General features: G+C 45.3%; 1 protein-coding gene across 1 annotated transcript in view; it reads right to left on the minus strand.

Annotated features, from left to right (window-relative positions):
• Positions 1-762: 762 nt before the first annotated feature.
• The window catches only part of CCDC78 (coiled-coil domain containing 78), a 321251-nt gene continuing 295151 nt past the window's right edge, over positions 763-26862 (minus strand). The window contains exons 18-21 of the mRNA XM_085628349.1: positions 14095-14138; positions 12620-12701; positions 1440-1540; positions 763-1337 (exon numbers count right to left, since the gene is read on the minus strand). Coding sequence (XP_085484475.1) covers positions 1211-1337; positions 1440-1540; positions 12620-12701; positions 14095-14138 — 354 coding nt within the window. The 3' untranslated portion in view covers positions 763-1210. The remainder of the gene's footprint in view (positions 1338-1439; positions 1541-12619; positions 12702-14094; positions 14139-26862) is intronic.

Consider the following 26862-nt stretch of genomic DNA (forward strand, 5'->3'; position numbering starts at 1 on the left):
CCACAGAGAGATGTGGAAGATGTATGAAGGCATAGATATACCTTGACGCTAGGTGACTTCACATGTAGGTAGTGATAGAGGCTGAAAAACATTGATACTGTTGAGACATGAACACTAGGGGCATATATACCTGTGATACACAGGCACTGGAGTCAGTATGACACTGGAGACACTGTCTGGAGAGAGACAGGCACATGAGGATTCATGGACCCTGGGAGAAAAAAAACACTTAAACAGGCATTCAGAGTCAAAGGCACTTAGGAGACAGAGACAGTGCAACTTACTGGAAAACTTGACACGAGAACAAGATAAGACACTGGTGCACAGGGAGTAACAAATGGAGACTGAGTGAGGAAGTCACAAAGTCATTACTTCACATCAAGCAGACTCAAGTCTACATAAACCCCATTCTAAGGTTAAATACACCTTCATAAATGTGATAGTTCCACAAGTGCATTACAGTTCCAGAAGTGCAATGAACTAATACAAAGTAACAGAACGGAACATAAAATGGCTGTTTCTCTGCCAAGCCTCAGTAAAGGCATATACTGGATTGCCTTCATTCCACATGGAAAAGTAGTTGGCAATCATTACTACAGGCCTCATTAATTGCACCGGCAAGCTAAAGCCTGAGACTGTGTTTGCTTTGTCGTTTTCCACCAGATAGCTGATAACTGTGGAAAAGAAGCAGCCTGAAATCAGAGCAAAAAAATCCATGCTACTTCATTTGTGTAAGGCCATGAAGTACAAAAAAAGAAGACATCAACCGATAAATCTTTAATGATAGCCTCATGTATGTGGCCTTAACAGACCTTGGTATGAATTTCAACAAGTTTCGTTAACAATGGCTGGCTTTGAAGATAAATAGCAGAGGCCCTGTTGGAGATTTAAGCATATTTCTCAGCAAACTGCACACATCTTGCATGCCAGCTTGTTAGACGTTCAAACTATATCCTTCCTGTTACAGTGCGAGGGGTTCATTATCCATTTAATTCCTCAGCAAGTTTTGGAGTGCCTTGGTAGTGAACCTCGGGATCAGCAAAACCACTTGTCCTGGCAATTTTAGGCTGAAGAATAGAGTTCTTTAAGGCAACAATTCATGAACCATCGAAAGGGGCTCTTAGCGGCTTCAATTGTTTCTTTATATAATTCCTCAGGCCATGGTGTTCCCAGGGAAGTGGTGGGTAACCTTTTCTGAACCCCAGAGCTGCTAGAGCTCATAGCTAGTTGTCCGCTTGACTGCATGAGGTAGATGGGCCTGAGAGGCGTCCGCACTAAAGGCTCGTGGTGCTTCATTCCCCAAGAGCTTCCGTAACCGAAGAATCTCTTGTTTATACCTGAAACAAGGAAGAGAGTTGTTGTAAGCTTTGGGCCTATGACTTTCTGTAGGATATGATCACTGATCATATTTCCTTTTAGACAGGAGTAGTCTAGCTCACCTTGCCAGGTGTTTGTCCACATATTCCTGCAACTCAGCCAGCTGCTCCTCTGCAATAATGGCTCGTGTCAGCAGCTGCCCACGCTCCTTCTCCAGATCCTCCTGAGATGGCAGAGAGAAAGAAGATAAGCTGAGAATAAGTTACTCAAAACACAGAAACTCTCCTTCTACAACAGTAACTTCATACACAGAGGTCTTTCACAAATGCCTCATGTGATATCACATGGGGGATTTTCTTCACTTGGAGTGTGGCTAAGGAATTAACTCTATCCATCAAATGCCTGTCTATTTTGAACTTAGTGTTTTTGTTCAAGTGGTAATAGTGAAAACCTAGTTGCCTACATTTTCTGTTCTCACTTTTTCATTAGTTCAGGGCAAATTTTATCATTAACTATTTCACTGTGTTTCTGAAGGGTTTGCAAAACTTAAACGCATCACTGCCAAACATGATACTAGCATGCATATTGACATTGACCTTCCTAATGGGAACTTCATTCAAAACTAGGCATAGTTGTTCAATGAAATACCTAATAATGAACTACCTTTAGTAGCCATTATATCAGCCAGAAATGTGGTACATACATCTATCTTTAAGGATAGGATGGCCTTAAGGGTAAAGCTTTCCTTTCTTCCAAAGGTAATATCTGATTTTCATCTCTTTCAAAACAGCTCCCTTCCAGTCATCTGTTTAACGTGTCCAAAGCATCTGTATACTATGGCTCTCAGCTTCTACTTGCAGCGACCCCAGGATTTCAGAAAGGTGAACAGTTTCAACCATTTTATTAGATCCTAAACCTTTCTAGATGTATCAATTTGTGTGTTAAAGAATGTTACTATTTGGTGAATAAAGAGGCACTTGAGGGTTTGCTCTATGGACGGCAAGCCGTTACTTCGGCATTCCATACAGAAGAACCATTTCTGAGCATAAGTCAAGATACCACCTGGTCCTTAACTCAAACCTTCACAACACACTACATCCTCGACAAGAAACTGAGAAGAAGAAAGAATCAGAGTTTGCAAGAACAGTCCCATAATATTTCTTGGTGCATAATTAAAATTGATCTCAACCCTTCCTCCTTCCTTTTTTTGTTGTTGTTAATTTCTTTATTGATTTTTCGAAGAAAAACAAAACAAATCAACAATGATGCACTGCTTGGAATCACATCTCCAATAATCATGTTGATGCCTACAATATAATCAGAAAAGATACATAAAACATAAGTGGAGAAAACGAGGGGAAGAAATGCCAATAGGCCAAATTTATTAAGGAACAAAGATATGAAAGATGAGGAAACGGTCGTACTGCTAGTAGAAAGAGGGGAAGGACGCTAAAGTGGGATGTTTGGGTCTAATGTGCGGAGGTAATCATATAGTGGCCGCCAGATATCCTTGGGATGGGAAAAAGTAGGATGCAGGAGTGCGTAATCTTCACTAACAGTTTCCCAGAATGCCATACTTCTGAGCCAGGCATGAGTTGAGGGGCGACGGTTCCGGGCCAAAGGAGAGCTATCTCTCGCTTAGCGAAGAGGAAGCACATGGAAACTAAGTGGCGTAAAGAGCACAGTATGCTTCTGGTGTATCCCAAAAGTGCAAGAAGGGGATTTGAGGAGAGCTCTATGTTGGTCATAGCAGTAACATGAACAAAGACAGAGGCCCAGTATGCATATATCACAGGACAGGTCCAGGTTATATCTGCGAAGCCGGCACCTGTGGTGTGGCATTTAACGTACAGACCAGATCTAGTGGGGTCAAATTTAACAATGTCTGAGGGTGTAAGATAAATCTGTTGAATCAATTTAAAGTGTAACAGTTTGTGTCTGCAGTTGCTTGAAATACTATTGATTTGTGAACAACAGTATGTCCATATTTTATCCATTAGGGGGAAACTCAGATTCTCCGCCCATAATCTCCGCACCCCCCCAGGGTGGTGTTAGGCTTGAGTGAGATGCACATACAATATTGTTGTGAGACTAGACAATCGCCATCCCCATCAGTCGCAACAAGTGTCAAGGGGGGTAAGTCATGAGGGGCAGTGGAAAGGTAAAGAGCAGAGATCGCAATGTGTTATGAAGTCTCCGGATAAAAAATGATCCATGAAGGGTAGGTCAAGTGAGTGAGGTTCCGCAGTTGGCTGTACAACATAGTCGTCGGGGAAAAGATCCCCCAAGGGGTTGAGGTGATGACGGCGGAATACTCATTGTATGAGCTTTTCTCTCGTTGGCGGGAGCCAAGGCTTATCAGATGTGGGAGAACAGGGGGATAAAGAGGGCCCCCACTCAGCAGCTGCCGCAGTCTACACCACGCCCAACAAGTCGTGGACACTGTATGAATGTCATTGGCATCTAACAGAAGTCTCTTTGGAAATATTAAAGCGTGTGGAAGATCACCCAGCTGGGACCGTTCTGGTCTCAGGCGCGGGGATGCGGGCATCCGGATGGTACCAGAGGTAGGAGTTCTGGCATTGGGTGACCAGGTAATACATGTAGAAGGCAGGAATCCCAAGACCGCTTTGCTCATAAGGAAGAGTGAGAGTGTCCCAGCGAACATGCAGGCATCCATCAGCCCACACGAGACACAGAAGAAGACAACGCAAGGAGCGGACAAAAGTCTGAGACAGTGGGATAAGAATATTCAAAAATAAGCATCAGGGCTCAAAAAATCATAAAGTTACTAGACCTGCATGTCTTGTAATATTTTTTAAAATCTATTTGACCTAACTATAATCTACTTGACCAGTGAACAGGTCTCAATGCGATTGTCACACAGTTCACTTTACAAAATCCTCTAACTTCAATCACAGAAAGAAAAGTAAATGTAGGAAAGCAATCTGACTTTTGACCTCTGTCTCTGAAAGCCGAGCAAATGTGACAAGATAACAAGATTTAAAGGCATCTTTATTGCTCATTAACTTTGTGAGCAAGAAGGATACCTGTTGTCAGCTCGCCAGAAAGGGTGAGTAGGCCCTCGAAATGGCTCATACTCATTAAATCTAGCTCGTCATAATGAATGGGCGAGTGGATTTTTCGAGCCCTGAGTATAAGAAGTGAGGGAGTATGACCATTTTTATGATAGATACACGACCAGCAATGGACAGGGGCAGCTTGATCCAGCGATCAACCGCGGAAGCGAGTTTGGCTACTGCCGATTCATAGTTACGTTGTAGAACTTGGTCCCTGTCCCTGTCTCAATGGAGCCATATACCCAAATATTTAGTACCGTCTGCTGCCCAGGTAAACGAATAGTCAGCTGGTGTTGGGTGCACCAAATCAGTCAATGGGAATAGTTCTGATTTGGCCCAGTTAATTTGAAGCCTGGATAAACAGACAACCTTCTGTACCGGGGGGACAAGTTCACCGATGGATGACGGATAAAAAGATATCGTCTGTGTATAGAGAGAGTAGAAGCCGTCCATCGGTAAATTGAAGACCGCAGTGCAAATGGCGGCTCTGCAAAAAGAGGAAATGTGGGTCCATAGCAATGATAAAAAGGAGGGGAGAGAGGGGGCAAACCTACCTGGTCCCTCTCGAAATAGGGAAACTTTCAGAGAGTGAACCATTGACACGGAGACGGAGCCAGAGGATGAGTATACAGAAGCATGATCGGAGAGATGACAATTGGAGGGATTCTCAGTTTACCAAGGACTGCTCTTAAGAAAGGCCACTCTAGTGAGTCAAATGCTTTCTCAGCATCCAACCGGGCCACAACTGCGGGAGTAAATAGTGAAATCTTATTGAGGACAGCAAATATGGTGCAGAGATTGAGAGAGGTGTAGCGATGCGGGAAAAGCAGGATTGCACGACTGAAATGATGTGTTCCATTAAAAGAGACAACTGGGTGGCAAGGACCTTAGCTAAGATTTCATTGTCCAGGTTTAAGAGAGATAGAGGACGGTAGGAGGAGCATGAGAGGGGGTCCTTTCCTGGTTTCAGCAGGAGGACAAGAATGGCCTTGTGCATTGATGGGGGCAGGGTGCCAGTGTCCAAGGACTCGTAGAGTGCCAGGAGGTGGCGAACCAGTATTTGTTTAAAGGACTTATAAAAGGCTCCCATCAGGCCATTCAATCCGGGTGCTTTCGAGCCATCAAAAGCATCGATGGTTAGGACAATTTCTTCAATGGTAATGGGCTCAATGAGAAACTGGCACTGGTCGTCTGTCAGCCAGACCATCGCCACCTCCTTGAGAAAGAAATATGTTTCAGAAGGAAGATCAGGATCATGTGAAGAGTATAGACTCCGATAGCACTGTTATAGTTCTACCTCGACTCCATCGCATCCAGACACCCGCTGCCCGGATTCCAAACGCTATTGCGTGATGTAGTTGTGTGAGAGGTTGGGTCTCAGTAGTCGGGTGAGAGTGAGGCCCGGGAGTTCTCCCTTCTCGTAATGACGAGCCCTAGCATGCTTCCCAATGAAGGCGACCTCTCTATCAGCAAGGTAACAGAACTCAGTCAACAAGGTAGGTTGGAGATATAAGCTGGGATCCCCTCCCGCGGCAGCCGCCTCATCAAGGTCTTGTAAGGCAGACTCGATGCCATGCAATTGCGTGCATATATCACATAAGATTCTCATGTACTTGAAGATGCACACTCCGCGAATAAAAGGCTTTAAGAGCTTCCCAGAGTATGTCCTTTGTCTCAACCGACTCCATGTTCAGCTCAAAATATTCAGTTATAGCAGTGACAACCGCCCTGCGGCTGCCAAAGATAATTAGCTGGGAGCTCGCACCGACTCTGGGGGAAACACTGTTTTTAAAAACTGCATTCTATTTTAGTACTTATTTTAAGAAATCTCTTAGAACTGCATACATTTGAATATTTGACATCCCAAAACCTTGAATCTGAATTTATGTACTTTTGGTCCTTTTAAAACTGCACATTTTGCACGTACATTTTGCTGCTGCCCCTTCCTGACGGTACCGCAAGTTAGGGCGAGCTGCCATTTTTTGGGGTTAACATATGTGTATCAAGAACAGAGGGTTACCCCTAATTGTTTTTCCTAAATCAGGGTAAGAAAGAGCTGAATGCGAAGAAACATAGATTTAGGAAAATAGATTCAATAACAAAACCAGCGTTACTCTTGAACCCAGGATTAGTGAGAGCTTAAATGCTTTTTATACATCATTTTATTTTTATAAATTTGTAGAAAAAATATATATCAATATTTACAATTGCATGTTTTAAATTTGCTATTCATATAAAAATTGATCACAGTTCTTCAATTAGTTTGACATGTGTGGAAATGTTTGACACAGATAACATGGGAATTCTCCTCAATGTAAACATAAATACAAAGGTTACACATGTGACAAGCAATTATTCAAGGACTGTTAGGCAAAAGGTTGAGCGTTGCTATGGCCTTAGGATGTATCCACAATCCTACGCATGTGCCTTCATCAGGGGGCCATACAAAGTTTTCACCAGTACGAGTAGAAGATTGAATGAGGGGAACAGACTCATGCGTCTTACTCGTATATCACAAAGGTTCTCGGTTCCTCGGTGTGTTTACTACTAAATTATGTCTGAGTCCTAGTAGATGGAATGTATAGTCTCATAAGGAAGTTTTTTCAAAGATGTATGGAAAGGGGTACAATGAACGGGTGGTTTCATGAACGTTCAGTTTAGGTAGACTACGACCCTTTCGATTATAATTAGACGAATCCGGTTTCTCAGAATGTCATGTGATGAGGAAAAGGAATATGGAGGTTTAAAAATGTGTCCGAATTCAAACTAGGAAGTCTTGGTGTGATTGGTCGAATGGGACGAAGAGAGCGTGGCTCCAGTAGTTTCAATGGGCGAGCATAGGACTCGGTCGTAGAAATTTTGCAATAAATTAGAGCTCGACCCAGGTAGTGTTCTCTGGTAGCGTCGGTAAAAAAAATTTGAGATATGTTAATTACGCGGCCCAGAGAAACGTCATGGTGCGCTCGGGTGTCTCCGGTAGGATGCCTCGCTGCTCTCGCTTTGCCGTTCTGTGCACAGAACGGCAAAGCAAGAGCAGCGAGGCATCCTACCGGAGACACCCGAGCGCAGCATGACGTTTCTCTGGGCCGCGTAGTTAACATATCTCAAAATTTTTTTACCGACGCTACCAGAGAACACTACCTGGGTCGAGCTCTAATTTATTGCAAAATTTCTACGACCGAGTCCTATGCTCGCCCATTGAAACTACTGGAGCCACGCTCTCTTCGTCCCATTCGACCAATCACACCAAGACTTCCTAGTTTGAATTCGGACACATTTTTAAACCTCCATATTCCTTTTCCTCATCACATGACATTCTGAGAAACCGGATTCGTCTAATTATAATCGAAAGGGTCGTAGTCTACCTAAACTGAACGTTCATGAAACCACCCGTTCATTGTACCCCTTTCCATACATCTTTGAAAAAACTTCCTTATGAGACTATACATTCCATCTACTAGGACTCAGACATAATTTAGTAGTAAACACACCGAGGAACCGAGAACCTTTGTGATATACGAGTAAGACGCATGAGTCTGTTCCCCTCATTCAATCTTCTACTCGTACTGGTGAAAACTTTGTATGGCCCCCTGATGAAGGCACATGCGTAGGATTGTGGATACATCCTAAGGCCATAGCAACGCTCAACCTTTTGCCTAACAGTCCTTGAATAATTGCTTGTCACATGTGTAACCTTTGTATTTATGTTTACATTGAGGAGAATTCCCATGTTATCTGTGTCAAACATTTCCACACATGTCAAACTAATTGAAGAACTGTGATCAATTTTTATATGAATAGCAAATTTAAAACATGCAATTGTAAATATTGATATATATTTTTTCTACAAATTTATAAAAATAAAATGATGTATAAAAAGCATTTAAGCTCTCACTAATCCTGGGTTCAAGAGTAACGCTGGTTTTGTTATTGAATCTATTTTCCTAAATCTATGTTTCTTCGCATTCATTTTTTGGGGTTAACACACTAGTTGCTGAGCGTTACGTCCTTGCACAGCCCTACAAGAGGGCATGCTGATGCGACCGCGCAGCGCTGCCAAAGATAATTAGCTGGGAGCTCACTCTGGCTCTGGTGGAAATACTGTTTTTAAAACTGCATTCTGTTTTAGTACTTATTTTAAAGAAATCTGTTAGAACTGCATGAATTTGAATATTTGACATCCCTAAAACTTGAATCTGAATTTATGTACTGTTGGTCCTTTTAAAACTGCACATTTTGCACGTACATTTTGCTGCTACTTTCCTGACGGTACCGCAAGTTAGGGCAAGCCGCCATTTTTTGGGGGTTAACGCACTAGTTGCTGAGCGTTATGTCCTCTCACACCCCTACAAGAGGGCATGCTGACGCGACCACGCAGTGCTGCCAAAGATGATTAGCTGGGATCTCGCACCGGCTTCGGGGGAAATACTGTTTTTAAAAACTGCATTCTGTTTTAGTACTTATTTTAAGAAATCTCTTAGAACTGCATACATTTGAATATTTGACATCCCAAAAACTTGAATCTGAATTTATGTACTTTTGGTCCTTTTAAAACTGCACATTTTGCACGTACATTTTGCTGCTGCCCCTTCCTGACGGTACCGCAAGTTAGGGCGAGCTGCCATTTTTTGGGGTTAACACACTAGTTGCTGAGCGTTACGTCCTTGCACAGCCCTACAAGAGGGCATGCTGATGCGACCGCGCAGCGCTGCCAAAGATAATTAGCTGGGAGCTCGCTCTGGCTCTGGTGGAAATACTGTTTTTAAAACTGCATTCTGTTTTAGTACTTATTTTAAGAAATCTGTTAGAACTGCATGAATTTGAATATTTGACATCCCTAAAACTTGAATCTGAATTTATGTACTGTTGGTCCTTTTAAAACTGCACATTTTGCACGTACATTTTGCTGCTACTTTCCTGACGGTACCGCAAGTTAGGGCAAGCCGCCATTTTTTGGGGGTTAACGCACTAGTTGCTGAGCGTTATGTCCTCTCACACCCCTACAAGAGGGCATGCTGACGCGACCACGCAGTGCTGCCAAAGATGATTAGCTGGGAGCTCGCACCGGCTCCGGGGGAAATACTGTTTTTAAAAACTGCATTCTGTTTTAGTACTTATTTTAAGAAATCTCTTAGAACTGCATGAATTTGAATATTTGACATCCCGAAAACTTGAATCTGAATTTATGTACTGTTGGTCCTTTTAAAACTGCATATTTTGCACGTACATTTTGCTGCTGCTTACTTGATGGTACCGCAAGTTAGGGCAGGCTGCCATTTTTTGGGATAACGCACTAATTGCTGAGTGTTACGTCCTCCCACACCCCTACAAGAGGGCATGCTGACAGGCCCGCGCAGCAGACACGCGCCGCCAAAGGCAAGCCCATTTGCGATCGGATCGCGCCATGCACCAGAACCCCTGGACAAAATTCAATAACCAACTTATCTAAAAAAACTCTACTAACCATTCGAGACAAAGGTGAGCAAATCAGATGCGATCCCTTACAGCTCAATAGTGACTCCCAGTCCCTAGTCTGTCCCACATGTAATTTTAACATGGGTACCAATCGCTCAAACTTCCATTTTAACAATGCCCCAAAGGCGAAACAGTCAGACACACGTTTAGGCAATAAGCGTGCCCTAACCTGTGTCTTACTAAATACTAGATCGCTTCCTAAGCACAAATACGAACTTGCAGCTTTTTTCGAACTATACACGCCAGATATACTGTTCCTCACAGAGACATGGACCCACAGTGCCTCCGAACCGGATTTAAACACAGCCATACCACCTGGCTATGACTTGTTTAAATTGACAGAGAAGGACAACGAGGTGGGGGGGGGGTGACCACTGTTCATCGGTCTCACATTAAAGCCACCTTCTCAAACATCCCACAATTGAAGGACAAAGCCATTTTGTTCACCTTCAAAAGTAACAATACTTCTGTCTTTAACGGACTACTAGTTTATAGACCACCTGGGCCCAGAAACCCTTTAATTGAATCCATACTCACAGTTATGGAGTCCTGTATGGAATACTCTAATTTTTCCATACTGGGAGATTTTAACTTTCATTTAGAATCCACCGAAAGCGCTGATACCAACAACTTAATAGATAGACTAAATAGCTTAGACTTAAAGCAAATTGTCACTGAGCCGACTCATACTGGAAAACACACCTTGGATGGTATTTTTACCAACTATGACCAGATAACATGTATGAACACACTACCTATGTCCTGGACCGATCACAGTGCTGTCTTCTTTGAAGTACACATAAACGGACCTCCCATTAGAGCTCAGAATAATAACAAAAGGACAAGTGTAGCACACCCCTGGAGGCAAATAAAGATCCCAGACCTGGAAACTGCTTTACTTTCTCAAAGCACTCACATAGGTACTGATCCCGATCAAGCAGTACTTAATTTTAACAGCTGGATTGATCAGGCAGTAACAAAACTAGCAACAGAAACGCGTACACTTACAGGGAATAAATTATCACCAGCCCCCTGGTACACCGTGGAGTTAAAAGAATTAAAGAAAATTTGCAGAGCTAAAGAACGGAACTGGAGGAAGGAATACTCAGAATCCGACAAAAAACAGTATAATGAGGCACAAAAAAAGTACAAAGAAGCCATAATAGCTGCAAAGCCCAGCTTCTTTACTGAGAAAATGATGGCCTCTAAAAATACAACCAGAGAACTTTTTAAGAAAATTTCTAGCTTAGCCAAATTCGAATACAGCAAACAATTCAGTCCAACCAGGCAGTTTTGCGATAAACTAGCTGAGTTTTTTCATGATAAAGTGGTCAAAGTTTATGACGAGTTTTCCAAAAACAAAGTTGGAATCAGGTCAGATGAGTCCAAAACGATAGGACAAATACGCAAGTCTACTTACAAGAATTTAATCCCTTAACACCTGATAGAGTTGAAAGGATTATAGTGTCAACCAAGTCGGGATCCCCTTTGGACCTTTGCCCTGTCACGCTTCTCCACAAGATTCCCAGCACAATTGCCAAAAAACTAACTCCTCTTCTAAACAACATTCTTGATACAGGACATTTTGCTGTTATTTGGAAAAAATCCCTAGTTAGACCTATCTTGAAAAAGCCAACCCTTGACCCCATGGAGGTCGGTAATTAGCGGCCTATTTCCTGCCTACCACTTCCATCAAAAATCCTGGAAAGAGACCTCAATGAACAACTGCTGTCATTCATTGAGGCGAATGATAAACTTGATTCAGTGCAACACGGTTTTCAACCGCGGCACAGTACTGAATCAGCACTGATTGCCACCACAGAAGACATACGTGTCCAACTTGACCGGGGGGGGGAAAGCTATGCTGATTCTACTTGACCTATCGGCCGCATTTGATACGGTTGACCACCATATACCTATCCAGCGACTGGTTGAAATAGGGCCAGCTGCTGATATGGAGCTGTGCTCTGGGGGTTAAATGGAGTGGACAGTAGAAAGCATACAGATCTTAATTTGTTAAAAAAGAACATAAGTGCAATGGATCAAAGCTTCAAAATGCCGAATACCATGGCTACCTAGTCTTGATTCCAACTCCTGCCTCTTTCTTCCACCTATCTCTTTATCTTGCTACAGATTCCTCTGTATTCCTGCGTTCTCTCTGTCATTATTTTTTCTTCCTCTTCCTCTGTCTCCCTTTTCTCTCTTTAACTCTTGAGTCAAATCTTATGATGATGCGAAAGTCCACCATCAGAATTAATTAGGCACTGTATCGGAGTGTGGTGCAGTTGCTCTCCTATTCTGGTATTGGAATGTGGTTTGGTGATGTTACTGTGCTAATTCTGTTCCAATAGGTGAGTGTTCTTCCGTTTCTGCTCTAGTCTTTATAAACAAGTGTGGTTCCATCACTAATCAGTCTGGTGCAAGAGTTTGACTCAAAGTGTGGAGTTAGGTTTGCAGTGTAGTTTGATTGCCCGGATACATTAATGTTGTGTAGTTGCTGTAACTGCAAATACTTGAGTATTGTTGTTCACTTCTTCACTTCTCTTTAAAGAATAGATAGGTGTGGTTCCGTCATTATTCCTGTTGTGATATGGATGTGGGTTGGTAGCTACTTATATCCAGATGCATTTGTGGTCTGGTCTCTTCCTTTCAATGCCTCGTCATTTACTGATGAAAGTGTGGTTTGATCGCTGTTTTTAGTGTGCAATGTGAACGAAGGTCGATCACTTGCTTCAAAATGCACTTACCTGAGTATTGTGGGTAAATTCACGCAACTGCTTTCGGATCTCTGCCCAGCCCTCTTCTCCAGGCTTTCCACTCACCCCGGACCTGAAATGGGATTGAGTACATGAAAACCAGAGTACAGTGCTCTCTACAGTGCAAAGTTAACACAGCTGGGAGAGGTTTCTAGTGTTGTACTTATAGGCCCTGGTTCTGCCAGGTGTGCTGTGGGTTTGAGAGCTGGGCCCAACAGCTGTGGAAACCACAGTGCTGGAGAAAAGAGGAGATAGCTGGGATATCTTCAGTGTTGGAAATGTGCAGTCTAATGGTTGTCAAACTGGCAGTGCAAGAGGGCTGGGTTGTGATGGATCAGAATTCTCCAGTTCTAGAGAATCAAGGTGCGTTTGGAGGGTCAGAAATGAAAGATAGGGAAACCAGTACTAGAGGGTTATAGTGTGTCCAGAGGTCCGGATTTCAAAGGCATGAAACATCAGTGGTAGAGGGTCATGTTGGGTTCAAAAGGCTGCGGGTGAAAGGTTTTGAAGGCCTGTGATAGAGCGCCATGGTGTCTTCAGAGGACTGGGGTGAAAGGTATGTAACACAAGTACTACAGGTCATGGTGTGTTCAAAGGGCTGGGGGTGAAAGGCAAAGAACACCAGAGCTAGAGGGCCACTGTGTGTTCAAAGAGATGGGGTGACAGGTATAGAACACCAGTGCTAGAGTGTCATGGGGTACTCAGAGAGCTTGGGTGATAAGTATAGAATACCAATGCAAGTGTGTTGTGGTGTGTTGATAGGGCTGGGTGCAATATTTGTGGCTCTACAATTTTAATGTGGCTGATGTGTAATAGCTATAATATTTCTAGTGCTGGCTGGCCAGATTGTGGCAGCTGTGAAATCACCAATGCTAGATTTGATAGGCGAGACAGTGCTAGAGGCTCAGGGTTAAGTGTAAATACTGTGAGATTCAGAGTGCTGAAAGTCCAGATGTGGTATGTGTGGGATCTCCAGCACCAGAGGACAATGGTGTGACATAATTTGTCCAAAGATGAGGACTATACGTCCACCAATTGTTCTAATTTACTCGTCTACTCTTGATACATTGAACCTGGGTTGCCAAAGTTAGGAATAGTGCTGTTTGATAAATGCTCATGGAGGTAGGTTTCTTATGGGCGGAAAACCTCTCATACAACAGCGTCTCTCTAAATGCATGAGGATGTTCCTTTAAAAACAGCAATCATCAACATAATGCATGTTTGTCCATTTATTAAGAGAGCATGGTGATGTTGGAAATGCCAGACTGTAATATCTCTGATGAGAGAAAATACCTCACTGCTGCCTACTGATTCCAACTTAGTCAGTAGTATATGTTTACGTTAAATGGCATCACCTATTCCACAAGTAAAACGAGTGTTCAAGCTTTACTGGACAAAAGCTAAGATTATGTTGTCAGTTTAAGTGGAGAGAGGTCCTTTTCCTCGAAAACACAAGAAATACTCACTGTTCTGCATTGTGCCCCCTGCCTGACTGCTCACTGACTCGGGCCTGTGCAGAAACGAGAAAGGGAAGTCACCATGTTAGTCTCAGTCCATTGATCACCAGCCCCATCACATGTCATGAATATTTGTTTGGTTAGAGAATGGTTTCCATAAGTTCTGCTTTTCACATCTCCTATTCAGCATATATAGGGCCTGATTCACAGAGGGCCTCCACACTCGTGGCAGAGCACCGCAGTCGTGGAGTAGACTCTGCCAGCGGGCGGAATCTCTGCAATGAGAATTCTAATTGCAAGGCCATGAGTATGGAGGCTCTTTGTGAATCAAACTGATAGTGTTTTGCCCCATGTTATCCTCTAAATGCACACATGCAGTTTAGACACAGACCCTCAAGTGGTTGAAACATTAGTTTTGTCAGCACTGAGCTGCATAAAAATCAGCATGATCCAACTAACTTGATCTCCCAAGTGAATGTAGTTGAAGTAAAATTGTACAAGTTCAATAGTCACTTTGACAGATAATCTTTCCTAGAGTATGCCAGCTAGAGAAGGGCAGTGTTTCTCTAATGGCCACGATGCAAGGATATTTTGAGGAGAAATGTATTATGCATGAAGTTCAGTCTACAAGTGTGTGTTAGAGAAAATTATGTTTGAGGTATGAAAACTAAACACTGGTGAAATTGCCCCCTTATGGATACTGCTACAACCTTCATCCCCTCACTCACTAAATACACAGTGTTTTCCTTAACAGTTTTCCCTTGAGTACATTATGTTTCAGGTGAATCATGTGATCTACCACCTGCCTTTTCACCTGGTTCTCAGAGTTGCTATTCCAGTAAAAGTGCATTATCTCGAATTGTTCTCATAGATTATGCTTCAATGATTGGTGCAGTCCTGATGCAGTTCACACAGGGATTTTGTAAGAAATTGGGGTAATTAGTTGCGAAGGATGGGAGCAAAACGCCAGGGCCCTAGAAGTTGGCAAGGCTATACTGTGCGAGGATGTGGTGGAGCTGACCAAACTCCCCAGGGTGGATCTAATTGAGAAGTTGAGTAATCGTCAAGAGGCACTTTTTATGCAGATCACGGAAATATTCGGCCAATCGAAAAAAAGGACGAAATGGCATGCCAAATTAGGAGGGAAGAAGCAAGCATTGAAGGTTAAGTGGTACACCCAGGATTGTAGGAAGGCCAATGGTGAGCTCCTACAGGCAGTGAAATTTAAACTCCGCCCGGATATGGTGGAATGCAGTGCTAAATATAGACAGAGTCTGGATCAAGCCAAATGGGAATGCTCATTATGGTCTTCCTTACACAGTGCCCTGGTCACTAAAGACAACAAGACCTTTTGGAACAAAGCGGCTCTTTACCTGAATGGACCTAGGCCTGCGTTAGAGTTTACGGTACAACCGGAAGAGTGGGTATCTCACTTTAGGGGTCTGTACGCTTATGGCAGTAAGAAGGATGAGGAGCATGTAGGTTTGCAGGACATTGTTCCTTTTGGCATTGGAGAAGCCATTTAATTTTCATTACAAGAAACCAGGTAGCTATTAGCTCCTGTATCCCAGCCAGAGCCCCTGGTACTGATCAAATCCCCAGCGATTTATATAGAGAGGACCTAGTAGTCTGGGGCTCTTATATTAATATGTTATCTAATGCCATTCTTTTGCGTATGGAAATTCCCTTTTCCTGGAACTCAGCAGAGATCATTTCAATTTTCAAATAAGGGGACAGTGCCAATCGGTGTAGTTACAGACCCATTAGCCTAATAGATTATGTGCAGAAAATTTTCAGCAAACAAATTCTGGCCCGTATCCAGGATTGGATCTCGGAAGGAAGTATTCTGTACGACCTCCAGGATGGCTTCAGTGTCAATATAAGTAATCTGGATCAGGTCTTCCGTTTCCTTTGTATTTTTTAGAAAGAAGTTTTTATCAAAGGGGGGAAGCAGTACGTAGCTTTTGTGGATCTGCGTATGACTTTTGACCTGTTGCCTTGATGCAATCTTTGGAAGGTGGTGGCAGAGATGGGGAACCCACCATATCTATTGGACATTCTGATCCGGCTCCATTCAGAGAACGAAGCCCAAGTGAGGTGGGGAGAGGATGGTCAACGTACCTAGACCTTTAGGATAAATAATGGAGTTAGACAGGGATGTGTCTTAGTACCTACCCTCTTCTCGCTCTTCATCAATGGAGTAGTAGGTTTTCTGGACAGAGATGGGTACTATGCCACAAAAATCTGAGAGAGTAGGGCCCTGGCCCTCCTCTTTGCTGACAACATGCTACTAATTTCAAAGCCTCCACAAGAGCTTCAACAGCTTTTAAATGATTTTAAACAGTATTGTGATGAATGTGGCCTGGAGTTAAATGACTCTAAAACAAACATATGGTATTCGCCAAAGGCAACGCAAAGACACCCAAGAGATGTATGTATGTGGGGGACCACACCATTGACTTATTCTCTATATTTGATTACCTGGGGATTCGTTTAACTCTGGAATTGTGTTGAACCCCCCTATATAGAGAAAGCTCACATGTCCCTCATCCAATAGACAGACCACATATCCATGATCCACAGAAGCATGGTGTCTAGGGAAGTGGCTCCAGCTCTAGAAATATACAACACAAAAGCTCTAGGATCAGCTATGTATGGTACCGAATTGTGGGGAAGTGGGAATAGCGATTGCCTTTCAGTGATTGAACACTACTTTAGAAGATCACTTCTTAATTTGCCCACTAGCACCCCACTGACTCACATTTTTCTAGACCTGGCCTAAAGAAAAATTGTTCATAAGATAGATTACAAGCACTTACTGTTCTAGCACCGCCTATGGACAGTCGAGGAGCTTGCCTCTTACCGAGTGGCCATTAGGGATCTTATGACAAATCCCAGGAATAATAAAGTTCCCTGGTTCCGCTCCCTTAGGGAATTACTGAGGAAAATGGGGATGGAGGAATATTGGACAAATCCAGAGAAGTTATGTCTGATCTAGAAGAGTGGGGTTAAGGTTATCTATTGGGAGTACATCATGGTGAACAATGTGCCAAAGCTCACTTACACGAGAGTTTGTAGATTTTAAACCCTTCCCCTCTGTGAGGCTACGATTGAAGAAATTGTCCGTCCACTTGCACGGAAATTGTTCCTTCAATTCTGATATAAGACTCTTCCCCACTAAATTGTTTTGCTGCAAGTGGAGTAGTTATGCACCGTCTAATGTTATATGCCCAGCCTGTAAAGTAAACCCCACTAAATAAGGTATTCCCTGATTTCAGGTTTGGATGATTATCGTTCCTGTGTCCCGGCTAGACTGAATATTATCGCGTCGCTCAGCCGGCTCTCCCACATATAAGTTATACTCAATTGGGAGCAGGATAGGTGATACCAAGTAAGTAAACAATCCTCGATATTACCGGTACTGAGGTGAATTAGTTCACCCTACTTCGAGTACCAATTGCCCACGATCATTATTTTACAGCGTGGGTCTTCACCAATAGCGTGAATATAGACAGGTGGAGCCAACGTTGTGGGCTCTACCAACATCTTGAAGTATCCCAGTCATCACTTGTGGAACTTAACAATGTGAGTTGCCTCCCATAAATCACCTTGGTGTGCACCGAGACTGATAAAATTAACACACTAAAATAAGGTGTGCCTCATTGTTCAACCGACATCCAGGATCCTATACGTATACTTGTCTGTGCTGTACTGGTAAGTCACAGTACACACAGCCTTTTTTTTAAAAAAAATCAGCCCTTATCCTTGTTATCATGTATTTCCTACCATCCATAATTACATCCCTTCCTCTTCTCAGTCCCCAGAAACACAGTCCTGAAGAGACCCCGTATCTTAGAGAGGGTCGAAACGCCATTGACAACATACAAAAGAGAGAGACTGGATTAAATTATTTTCTATTGTATTAATATCGTCCTGTTTAATTTTACCAATAACCTGTTTCCTAGTTTTCTTCACTATGTCACACAGTATTCACTGATATAGGTTATGGTCACGTCACTGGGGTTCACAATACCACTCTGTTGGAAACCCCACTCCCACACTAGAAGGGGTGGTGGTGGTCTTCCGAACACACTGTGGTAGCTTGGCTCGAGTGGTCAGGAATCAGGCTCCGTGCTAAGCATACAACATACCCAAACAATAACCATGCGTGCATCCGTTCCAAAAACGACTCTACACCGTAAAAATTATGAAAATAACTTTCTTTATCTGCTTTTTCTCTTAGTTGCTGATTGGAGAAAATAAATAACAATCACAATATACAAACTTTTTAGAAAGTGCAGGACAAATAAATACTGGCTTAATGATTCAATAAATAGGGGTGATCATAAATACTGAAGGCATAAATAAAAGTGCAATACATACAGGCAATTAAATATTCTGAGGCAATAAATACTGTAAACCAATAAATATTGTGCATCAATAAATACTGTAGACCAATAAATACAGTGGAACAATAAATAGGTTAAATACAATAAATACAGTGCCCCTAATAAATACTTAAAAGCTGACAGTGACACTCATGGAATCAGATCACTTTTGAATTCCTAAGGGCTGATTTGGCCCAGGCACAGCTTGTGAGGGTGTGGAAGGCTTGAGGGTGTCTACTCCCTGGCTTGGTCAAGGCTGAGGCCTAAACTGAGGTAGATAAAGGGGGAAAATACCAGAGACCTGGCTCTCTCTCCACACAACTTCTCTAGATTAGTCCCAGTTCACCCCTGGCACAGTCAGGTTGGTTCCAGCACCTCCCTAGCCCCTTAGAGCAGTCTCTCAGGTCTCCACAGGGCCTTAGGCGCCCTCTACTCCACTTACTGCCCTTTTTCTGATGTTCCGACGCCGCTGGAGTCGTGTCGACGCCGTGAGGCGGTTCCGGTTCGATATCGGCGGCCTCGGCACAATGTCAGTTCTTGACGACGCCGGTAGGCGGTTCCGGTCCGATGTCGGCGGCCTCGGTTCGATCTCGACCTCCGATTCGACGGCGTCGGGCAGTCTTTACTCGATGTCGACTTCGGGCGGCTCCGGTCCGATGGCGACCTCGGCTTCGATGACGTCGGCCGGCCTGGCCTCGATGTCGACTTCCGGCGGCTCCGGAGTGCGATCCTCACTCCCGACCTCCGGTGCTCCTCTCCTTAGGTTTCCGGCGATCCGGAGTGCGATCCTCACTCCCGACCTCCGGCACGATTCTCTCAGGTTCCGGCGACTCCGGAGTGCGATCCTCACTCCCGACCTCCGGTACACTTCACCTCGGTCTCCGACGACTCCGGAGGGCGGACTTCACTCCTCCGATGACGCCGCTCACTCGACCTCGGTTGACTTCCTCCTCGACCTCTGGTATTCCTCACGACCTCCGTCGGCGCCCTCTCTCGACCTCAGGCGGCTCCGGGTACGACGTCTGCTTCTTCAGTCAGCGCCGCTTCTCCACCTCGGGCTCCAGGTCTTAGGCTACTCGACGTCGGACTTCAGGGAAACCAGCTTCCAGGTCAGGATCTTGCTGTTCTCTTGTTTCTAAGGCCTGTTCCTGCTGTCCAGGTCCTCAGGATGGTTTTTCTGACTTCTTCCCACACAGGGCTCTAGGCTGGGCTCCGTCAGTAGGGACTAGTATCAAGGGTGGGTTTATGGACCCCACTCCAGGCACAAGTTTCCACCCCTGCTGCTTCACTCCTTCCTCCTTCAAGTTTGTGCTGCTCACTCCTCACCAGTCAGGTGCCAACTGCCAGCTCCAACTGCCAACACTCTGTCTTAGCTTCCCAACATTCTAAACCGCCTCCAACGGTCACAGAGTTCTGGAATGTTCTGGAAGGTGCTAGTAGGTTCCAGTGGATGCTGGTGATGTCACAGGTGGCCACCATTTTGTGCTCCAGGCCCTCAGACAGAAGTTTCAGGGGTAGCTAAAATGGCTCCCTGAATCTGTAGCAACACGAAAAATGAAAACAAATGAGGGAAAAAGGGCCAAGTCCTACATAACCCCCTTCCAGCCAAAAGCCAGGGTAGACCGATCAATGCCTTGATGGTCTTCCCTGCTTGGGGCGAGAAAAGGTGGACGCAGGCCCGCAACGGCAGGAGCACCCGCAAGTTCTCCTCCGCTCAGGAACCCAATGGTTCCCTAACAAGCCTCCCTGGACCAACAAAACCACCCCACTGGGCTCCCTAGCTAGTTGTGGCCAGGACCGGCCCCTGGGCCGTCCAGATGTCTCTGGCCCGGGTGATCTCGCGGAGTGGGGGGCAGTAGCCCCAGGCCTGTAGTGCCCGTTGACCACACCGGTCCTCCTCCTTGCAGTCCTAAACTGCCTCTGGTCCTTCCTCCTGGGGTTCACACCCTTAGGCTGACCAGCCTTCAGGGGCGAGGCTCTCCTCCCCCTAACTCTCCTTCTGGGGTTCCTCACCCTACCCTGCGAGGCACCCTCAGACCAACACTTCCTCCTCAGTCTAGGGCCTTGACCCCTCAACTGATCCTTCAACCTAGGGTCTAAACCCTTAGGCTGAGTCGGTGCCCGAGGCGAGACCTTCCTCCCTCTGCACCCCCTTCCAGATTTCAGCACCCTCCTACCGGGAAAAGTACCCCTGGAAGTCAATTTCGGGGGGACCCGGTTAACAGAGGCCCCACCCGCCAGGTCAGGCAACCCCTGAGCCTGGCATCCCAGCCCAGGACCTAAACCCTGAAACTGGGCCAACCCCAGAACCTCAGGCGCGCTGGTTACAGTTGCCCTGGGTCCTCCTGACACTAGGGGTTCCCCTGCACTGGAGGGCACATCGGGACAGCCTAGGCTCCCAACCTGGGGCTCCCTTGCGGAACTCTCCAGGCCCTGAGACTTCGGTTGGGGCACCTCGGGACACCTCCCCATCTCACGCCTTCCTACAGATAGGTCGTGAGGCCCTACAACCCTCTCTCCCTGGGACCTAGCTGGGCTATCTGCCACTTCTCTCACCTCGCTGGGTTGGGAGATCCCTGCACTACCCCCTTCAGGTTCCCACCCCAATGCCTCCTCAGACACCCTGGTGATGTCATCCTGGGGTAAATAAACTTCTAGCTCCTGTGGAGCCTCCGGTATGCTGCCACCAGTGTCCTCGCTGGACACACTCATCTGGAGGGCACGCAGCTCCAATTCCTTCATCTGAAGCTCGTGCGCCATCCTTCTCTCCTCCATCTCTTTCTCCAGCCTTGCTAAGTCCCATGTGAGCTGTCTTTTCTCCCTCCGGTCTGTTAACTCCACTTTAGACAAGCCACCGCTAGAGGCACTGCTGCCCTTCCTAGAAATGGTTCTGGGCCCTGCTGACAGGTTCCCCACCTCAGGTTGGTACATCTCAGCCCCCTCGGGGTCAGGCTCTCCTTCCCTGTCTTCCTCCTCAGCCTTGCTTTCTCGGCGTGCCTCCCCCCAAGCCCTTAAGCTGGTTTGGAGTGCACCCTTCTTTGCTCCTGGGGGACAGTACACCCCCTCCCGCTGGCAAAACTCCCTGAGTTGGGCCACAGTGTACGTTTCTAGATTTTCTAGTACAAACTCCATCTTGCCCACTCAGGTTAGAGGACAGGTTTTTGTGCAGTAACTATGCAGGGGGGTACCTTTAATAATACCTCCTCCCACCACCAGAGTAAATTTGGAAAAAACAAAAACCCACAATTAGGAAGGCCGCTCTTGAGAAAACTCCCGGTGTAGGCCTATGGACTACCCACAGTTATTGTTGAGTATGCGTAGGCACAGCTCTATCCCACCACTGAACACCAATTTATGTTGGAAACCCCACTCCCACACTAGAAGGGGTGGTGGTGGTCTTCCGAACACACTGTGGTAGCTTGGCTCGAGTGGTCAGGAATCAGGCTCCGTGCTAAGCATACAACATACCCAAACAATAACCATGCGTGCATCCGATCCAAAAACGACTCTACACCGTAAAAATTATGAAAATAACTTTCTTTATCTGCTTTTTCTCTTAGTTGCTGATTGGAGAAAATAAATAACAATCACAATATACAAACTTTTTAGAAAGTGCAGGACAAATAAATACTGGCTTAATGATTCAATAAATAGGGGTGATCATAAATACTGAAGGCATAAATAAAAGTGCAATACATACAGGCAATTAAATATTCTGAGGCAATAAATACTGTAAACCAATAAATATTGTGCATCAATAAATACTGTAGACCAATAAATACAGTGGAACAATAAATAGGTTAAATACAATAAATACAGTGCCCCTAATAAATACTTAAAAGCTGACAGTGACACTCATGGAATCAGATCACTTTTGAATTCCTAAGGGCTGATTTGGCCCAGGCACAGCTTGTGAGGGTGTGGAAGGCTTGAGGGTGCTACTCCCTGGCTTGGTCAAGGCTGAGGCCTAAACTGAGGTAGATAAAGGGGGAAAATACCAGAGACCTGGCTCTCTCTCCACACAACTTCTCTAGATTAGTCCCAGTTCACCCCTGGCACAGTCAGGTTGGTTCCAGCACCTCCCTAGCTCCTTAGAGCAGTCTCTCAGGTCTCCACAGGGCCTTAGGCGCCCTCTACTCCACTTACTGCCCTTTTTCTGATGTTCCGACGCCGCTGGAGTCGTGTCGACGCCGTGAGGCGGTTCCGGTTCGATATCGGCGGCCTCGGCACAATGTCAGTTCTTGACGACGCCGGTAGGCGGTTCCGGTCCGATGTCGGCAGCCTCGGTTCGATCTCGACCTCCGATTCGACGGCGTCGGGCAGTCTTTACTCGATGTCGACTTCGGGCGGCTCCGGTCCGATGGCGACCTCGGCTTCGATGACGTCGGCCGGCCTGGCCTCGATGTCGACTTCCGGCGGCTCCGGAGTGCGATCCTCACTCCCGACCTCCGGTGCTCCTCTCCTTAGGTTTCCGGCGACTCCGGAGTGCGATCCTCACTCCCGACCACCGGCACGATTCTCTCAGGTTCCGGCGACTCCGGAGTGCGATCCTCACTCCCGACCTCCGGTACACTTCACCTCGGTCTCCGACGACTCCGGAGGGCGGACTTCACTCCTCCGATGACGCCGCTCACTCGACCTCGGTTGACTTCCTCCTCGACCTCTGGTATTCCTCACGACCTCCGTCGGCGCCCTCTCTCGACCTCAGGCGGCTCCGGGTACGACGTCTGCTTCTTCAGTCAGCGCCGCTTCTCCACCTCGGGCTCCAGGTCTTAGGCTACTCGACGTCGGACTTCAGGGAAACCAGCTTCCAGGTCAGGATCTTGCTGTTCTCTTGTTTCTAAGGCCTGTTCCTGCTGTCCAGGTCCTCAGGATGGTTTTTCTGACTTCTTCCCACACAGGGCTCTAGGCTGGGCTCCGTCAGTAGGGACTAGTATCAAGGGTGGGTTTATGGACCCCACTCCAGGCACAAGTTTCCACCCCTGCTGCTTCACTCCTTCCTCCTTCAAGTTTGTGCTGCTCACTCCTCACCAGTCAGGTGCCAACTGCCAGCTCCAACTGCCAACACTCTGTCTTAGCTTCCCAACATTCTAAACCGCCTCCAACGGTCACAGAGTTCTGGAATGTTCTGGAAGGTGCTAGTAGGTTCCAGTGGATGCTGGTGATGTCACAGGTGGCCACCATTTTGTGCTCCAGGCCCTCAGACAGAAGTTTCAGGGGTAGCTAAAATGGCTCCCTGAATCTGTAGCAACACGAAAAATGAAAACAAATGAGGGAAAAAGGGCCAAGTCCTACAAATATGTCACACAGTATTCACTGATATAGGTTATGGTCACGTCACTGGGGTTCACAATACCACTCCGAATGTGCAACGATATGCAAATATTTCAATGACTTATGTTTAAGGAACTACGTCTGTGGTACAGACTATAATTGCAAAATAAAATCACCTACTTCGGCTGAAGTTAGGTATGCCTTAAATTAAAAGGTTTGTGGGCTTTTTAAGGAATGCAAATACACAAGTGTGTATAGAAACTTTTGATATGATTCGTACTGTGACTCAATAGAGGGTCATGAATGAATAAGGATAATCTTGACTATGACTGAATCAGAGCAACTACTTTAGTTGCAGATTGTGTACTGTTTGATATAAATCAGTTCCTTGTGAACATTGTTTTGTACTTCTGGCCTGTAAGGAAAGCCATGAATCCCTAGTCCACTTGCCGTTCTTATGTCCGTATTATGAGAACCTAAGGGCCAAGTGGATCATTCCGTTGTGCAGGCTTATTGGACCTGGACATTATCTAGAGGTGCTTAGAATTTTGAGCACAGACACCAGTAGGGTAGTAGTTTTTGGCCTAGCAAAATTCCTGCTGGCTTTATGGATTAGACGCTTAAAGTGCTCTATGGAATAGGCGCTCAAAGCGCCCCGTGTAATATACTTAGTGTGTAGTATTTAATAATATATATTTCTTAACAGTGGTATGCAGTTTTATATGGTTTTATTCTGATATGGTATTTTAGTGCTCCTTTACCTAAATTGTTGTATTTTTAGTATTTCAAATAATCCTGTCGCCGGTAAATGTATGTATTTTTGTATTGGGTTGCGATGCACTTTTTAAGATCTTTGTGATCGATAATAAAGTTATGATGATGATGTCTTTCACGAGTAATAAGCCATTCAACTTCCCTATATGTGTCGAAATAGGGCAGTCCAAGGCCTACTCAGGGGAGGTTGTGTGGGCTGGTACTCCCAGTTCACTGGTACACAACAACACTCAAATCATTGTTCAGTCAATGCTTTTTTTTTATAAAAAGGAAAAGTACTTTATGACACACACTACAAAATACTACACATTACATCACATTACAAATATGTACAACAGGGTTGCTGGAAATACCAGTGGTGCACTTTCATAACATTTTATACCTGACCCCTATAAACACAATATCCCCAGCTATACTGGACACAATATAAGGGGGTGTCAATACTAATAAAGGTAGGCTTACTGTTTTGTCAGGGTATCACCATCTTAGGAAAAGCAGAAACATGTTATAATCCACCAATGCAACACCATTTAAATCACAGGGGATAGGAATTGCATTCAATACTATAATTGTTATATAAAACCTTGCATTGTCAATTATCAACATTGTCAATAAAGCCTTATATTGAACACTGTTTCCAAGAGTCTTACTTCTGTTTTTACAATGTTTCCACTACAGCTTTAATTCCAACCAATATAGGTCCCGGAACTCCAAAGCAGAAGTACAAAAGTACAGTCTCCAGGAGTGCTTAGAAATCAGTGGAAACCTCTCCACCTAAACACTCAATGAAACGATGGTGCTCCTGCTCATTCTTGGGGCACCACCACTTTGAGAGTGTCCCAGAGGTTTCTGAGCCATGCCCTCCTCTTCAGCAATGAATATTTTATTGGTAGAATCACCACCAGCATTTCCCTTGATCAGCTGCCTTGCGTCACGCCATTTTAAAAAACAATACGGGTCCCTATGCCCTCTCGGTCACCTAGTGCTGCAATGGTTAGGAGCCATGGGGCCCCTAGGCCCTCACAGCCCCTGACAGCTCCCCTGTCGTGAATAAAGCTCGTATTCAATATGTATAACTTGAAGATTTAATGTAAAAACAGCACCACAAGAAAGCACGGCCACCAACCACTGGAGCCAGGTTCGTAACTGTCTCCCAAGAACTCTCCCCGGCACGGACCCAGACTCTAGAACATCCATAGAGTCTAACCAGGGTCCGTGCCCCAACAAGTTTACATTTAAAACATACTGCACTTGCGCTGCGCGCTATGATAAACACAACACATCTTCCTCCCTTAAACGATAAAACAAAAACAAAAACAAAAAAAAAAATAGGTAAGTAAATTATGGATGCAATCTCTTTTGGATAAGAGTTACAAAATCTGACAACCATACAGGTCTTTTACGCAAACGTTTGGTCTCTTGACAGTTTGCATCTTCTTGGCATGCACCAGAATTGACAGGGTTACAGGGTAACACAACTTCATTAACATTATTTTGACATAAATCATGGTTGCAATCCACATTGTTATTGTTGCAATTCTCAAGTGGAGCCAGGTTCGTAACTGTCTCCCAAGAACTCTTCCCGGCACGGACCCAGACTCTAGAACATCCATAGAGTCTAACCAGGGTCCGTGCCCCAACAAGTTTACATTTAAAACATACTGCACTTGCGCTGCGCGCTATGATAAACACAACATCCCCACACCCACACACAGGTTTCAGGAAGTTGGCGCAGAAGCTGGCACGGTTCTTCTCTCGTGTCCACATGGGAACGAATGACCAGTGCGCCTCTCCACCTCCAGAGCCAATAAACACTCCTCCCCATTAAAGTTAATTAAAGGTTGCGCTGATGCCTAGCGCTGGCCCACCCAGCGGTATTTTCAGCCTCAGAAGCAGAGCACTATTTGGGGACCAAACTTGTAATGATGATTTCTCCGGCCCTGTATGACTGATTTGCATTATGATTTTGGTCTTGTTTTGCTCCTTGTGGCCAGCTCTAGCCACCTGGAAGTTTTTCTTCAGGCTTCCTGGCCTCTAACGGCTGCTTGTGGTTGGGGAGCCTGATTTTGCAACTCCCTTGCCAGACCTGTCTTCTGCCTTGGCCCTATTCCTCTCTCCTGCTTGGGCCTCTTCCAAAGCCACTCCATAGCCAACAAGTAGAACAGCGTCCCAGTCTCACTTCGCATGTCACACAGCCCCCTACCTTCTTGCAAGGCACCTGTGTGTCAGCAGAGTCAAGTGAAGTTCAAATAAGTCCCAAGAAAACCCTACATGCTCCCACAGCAGATCCATTCTGCCTATTGTTCTTCAGGAGGCCAGCACCCATGACCCTGGAGACACC

This window comes from Triturus cristatus, chromosome 10 (assembly GCF_964204655.1).
Source record: "Triturus cristatus chromosome 10, aTriCri1.1, whole genome shotgun sequence".
NCBI lineage: Eukaryota > Metazoa > Chordata > Amphibia > Caudata > Salamandridae > Triturus > Triturus cristatus.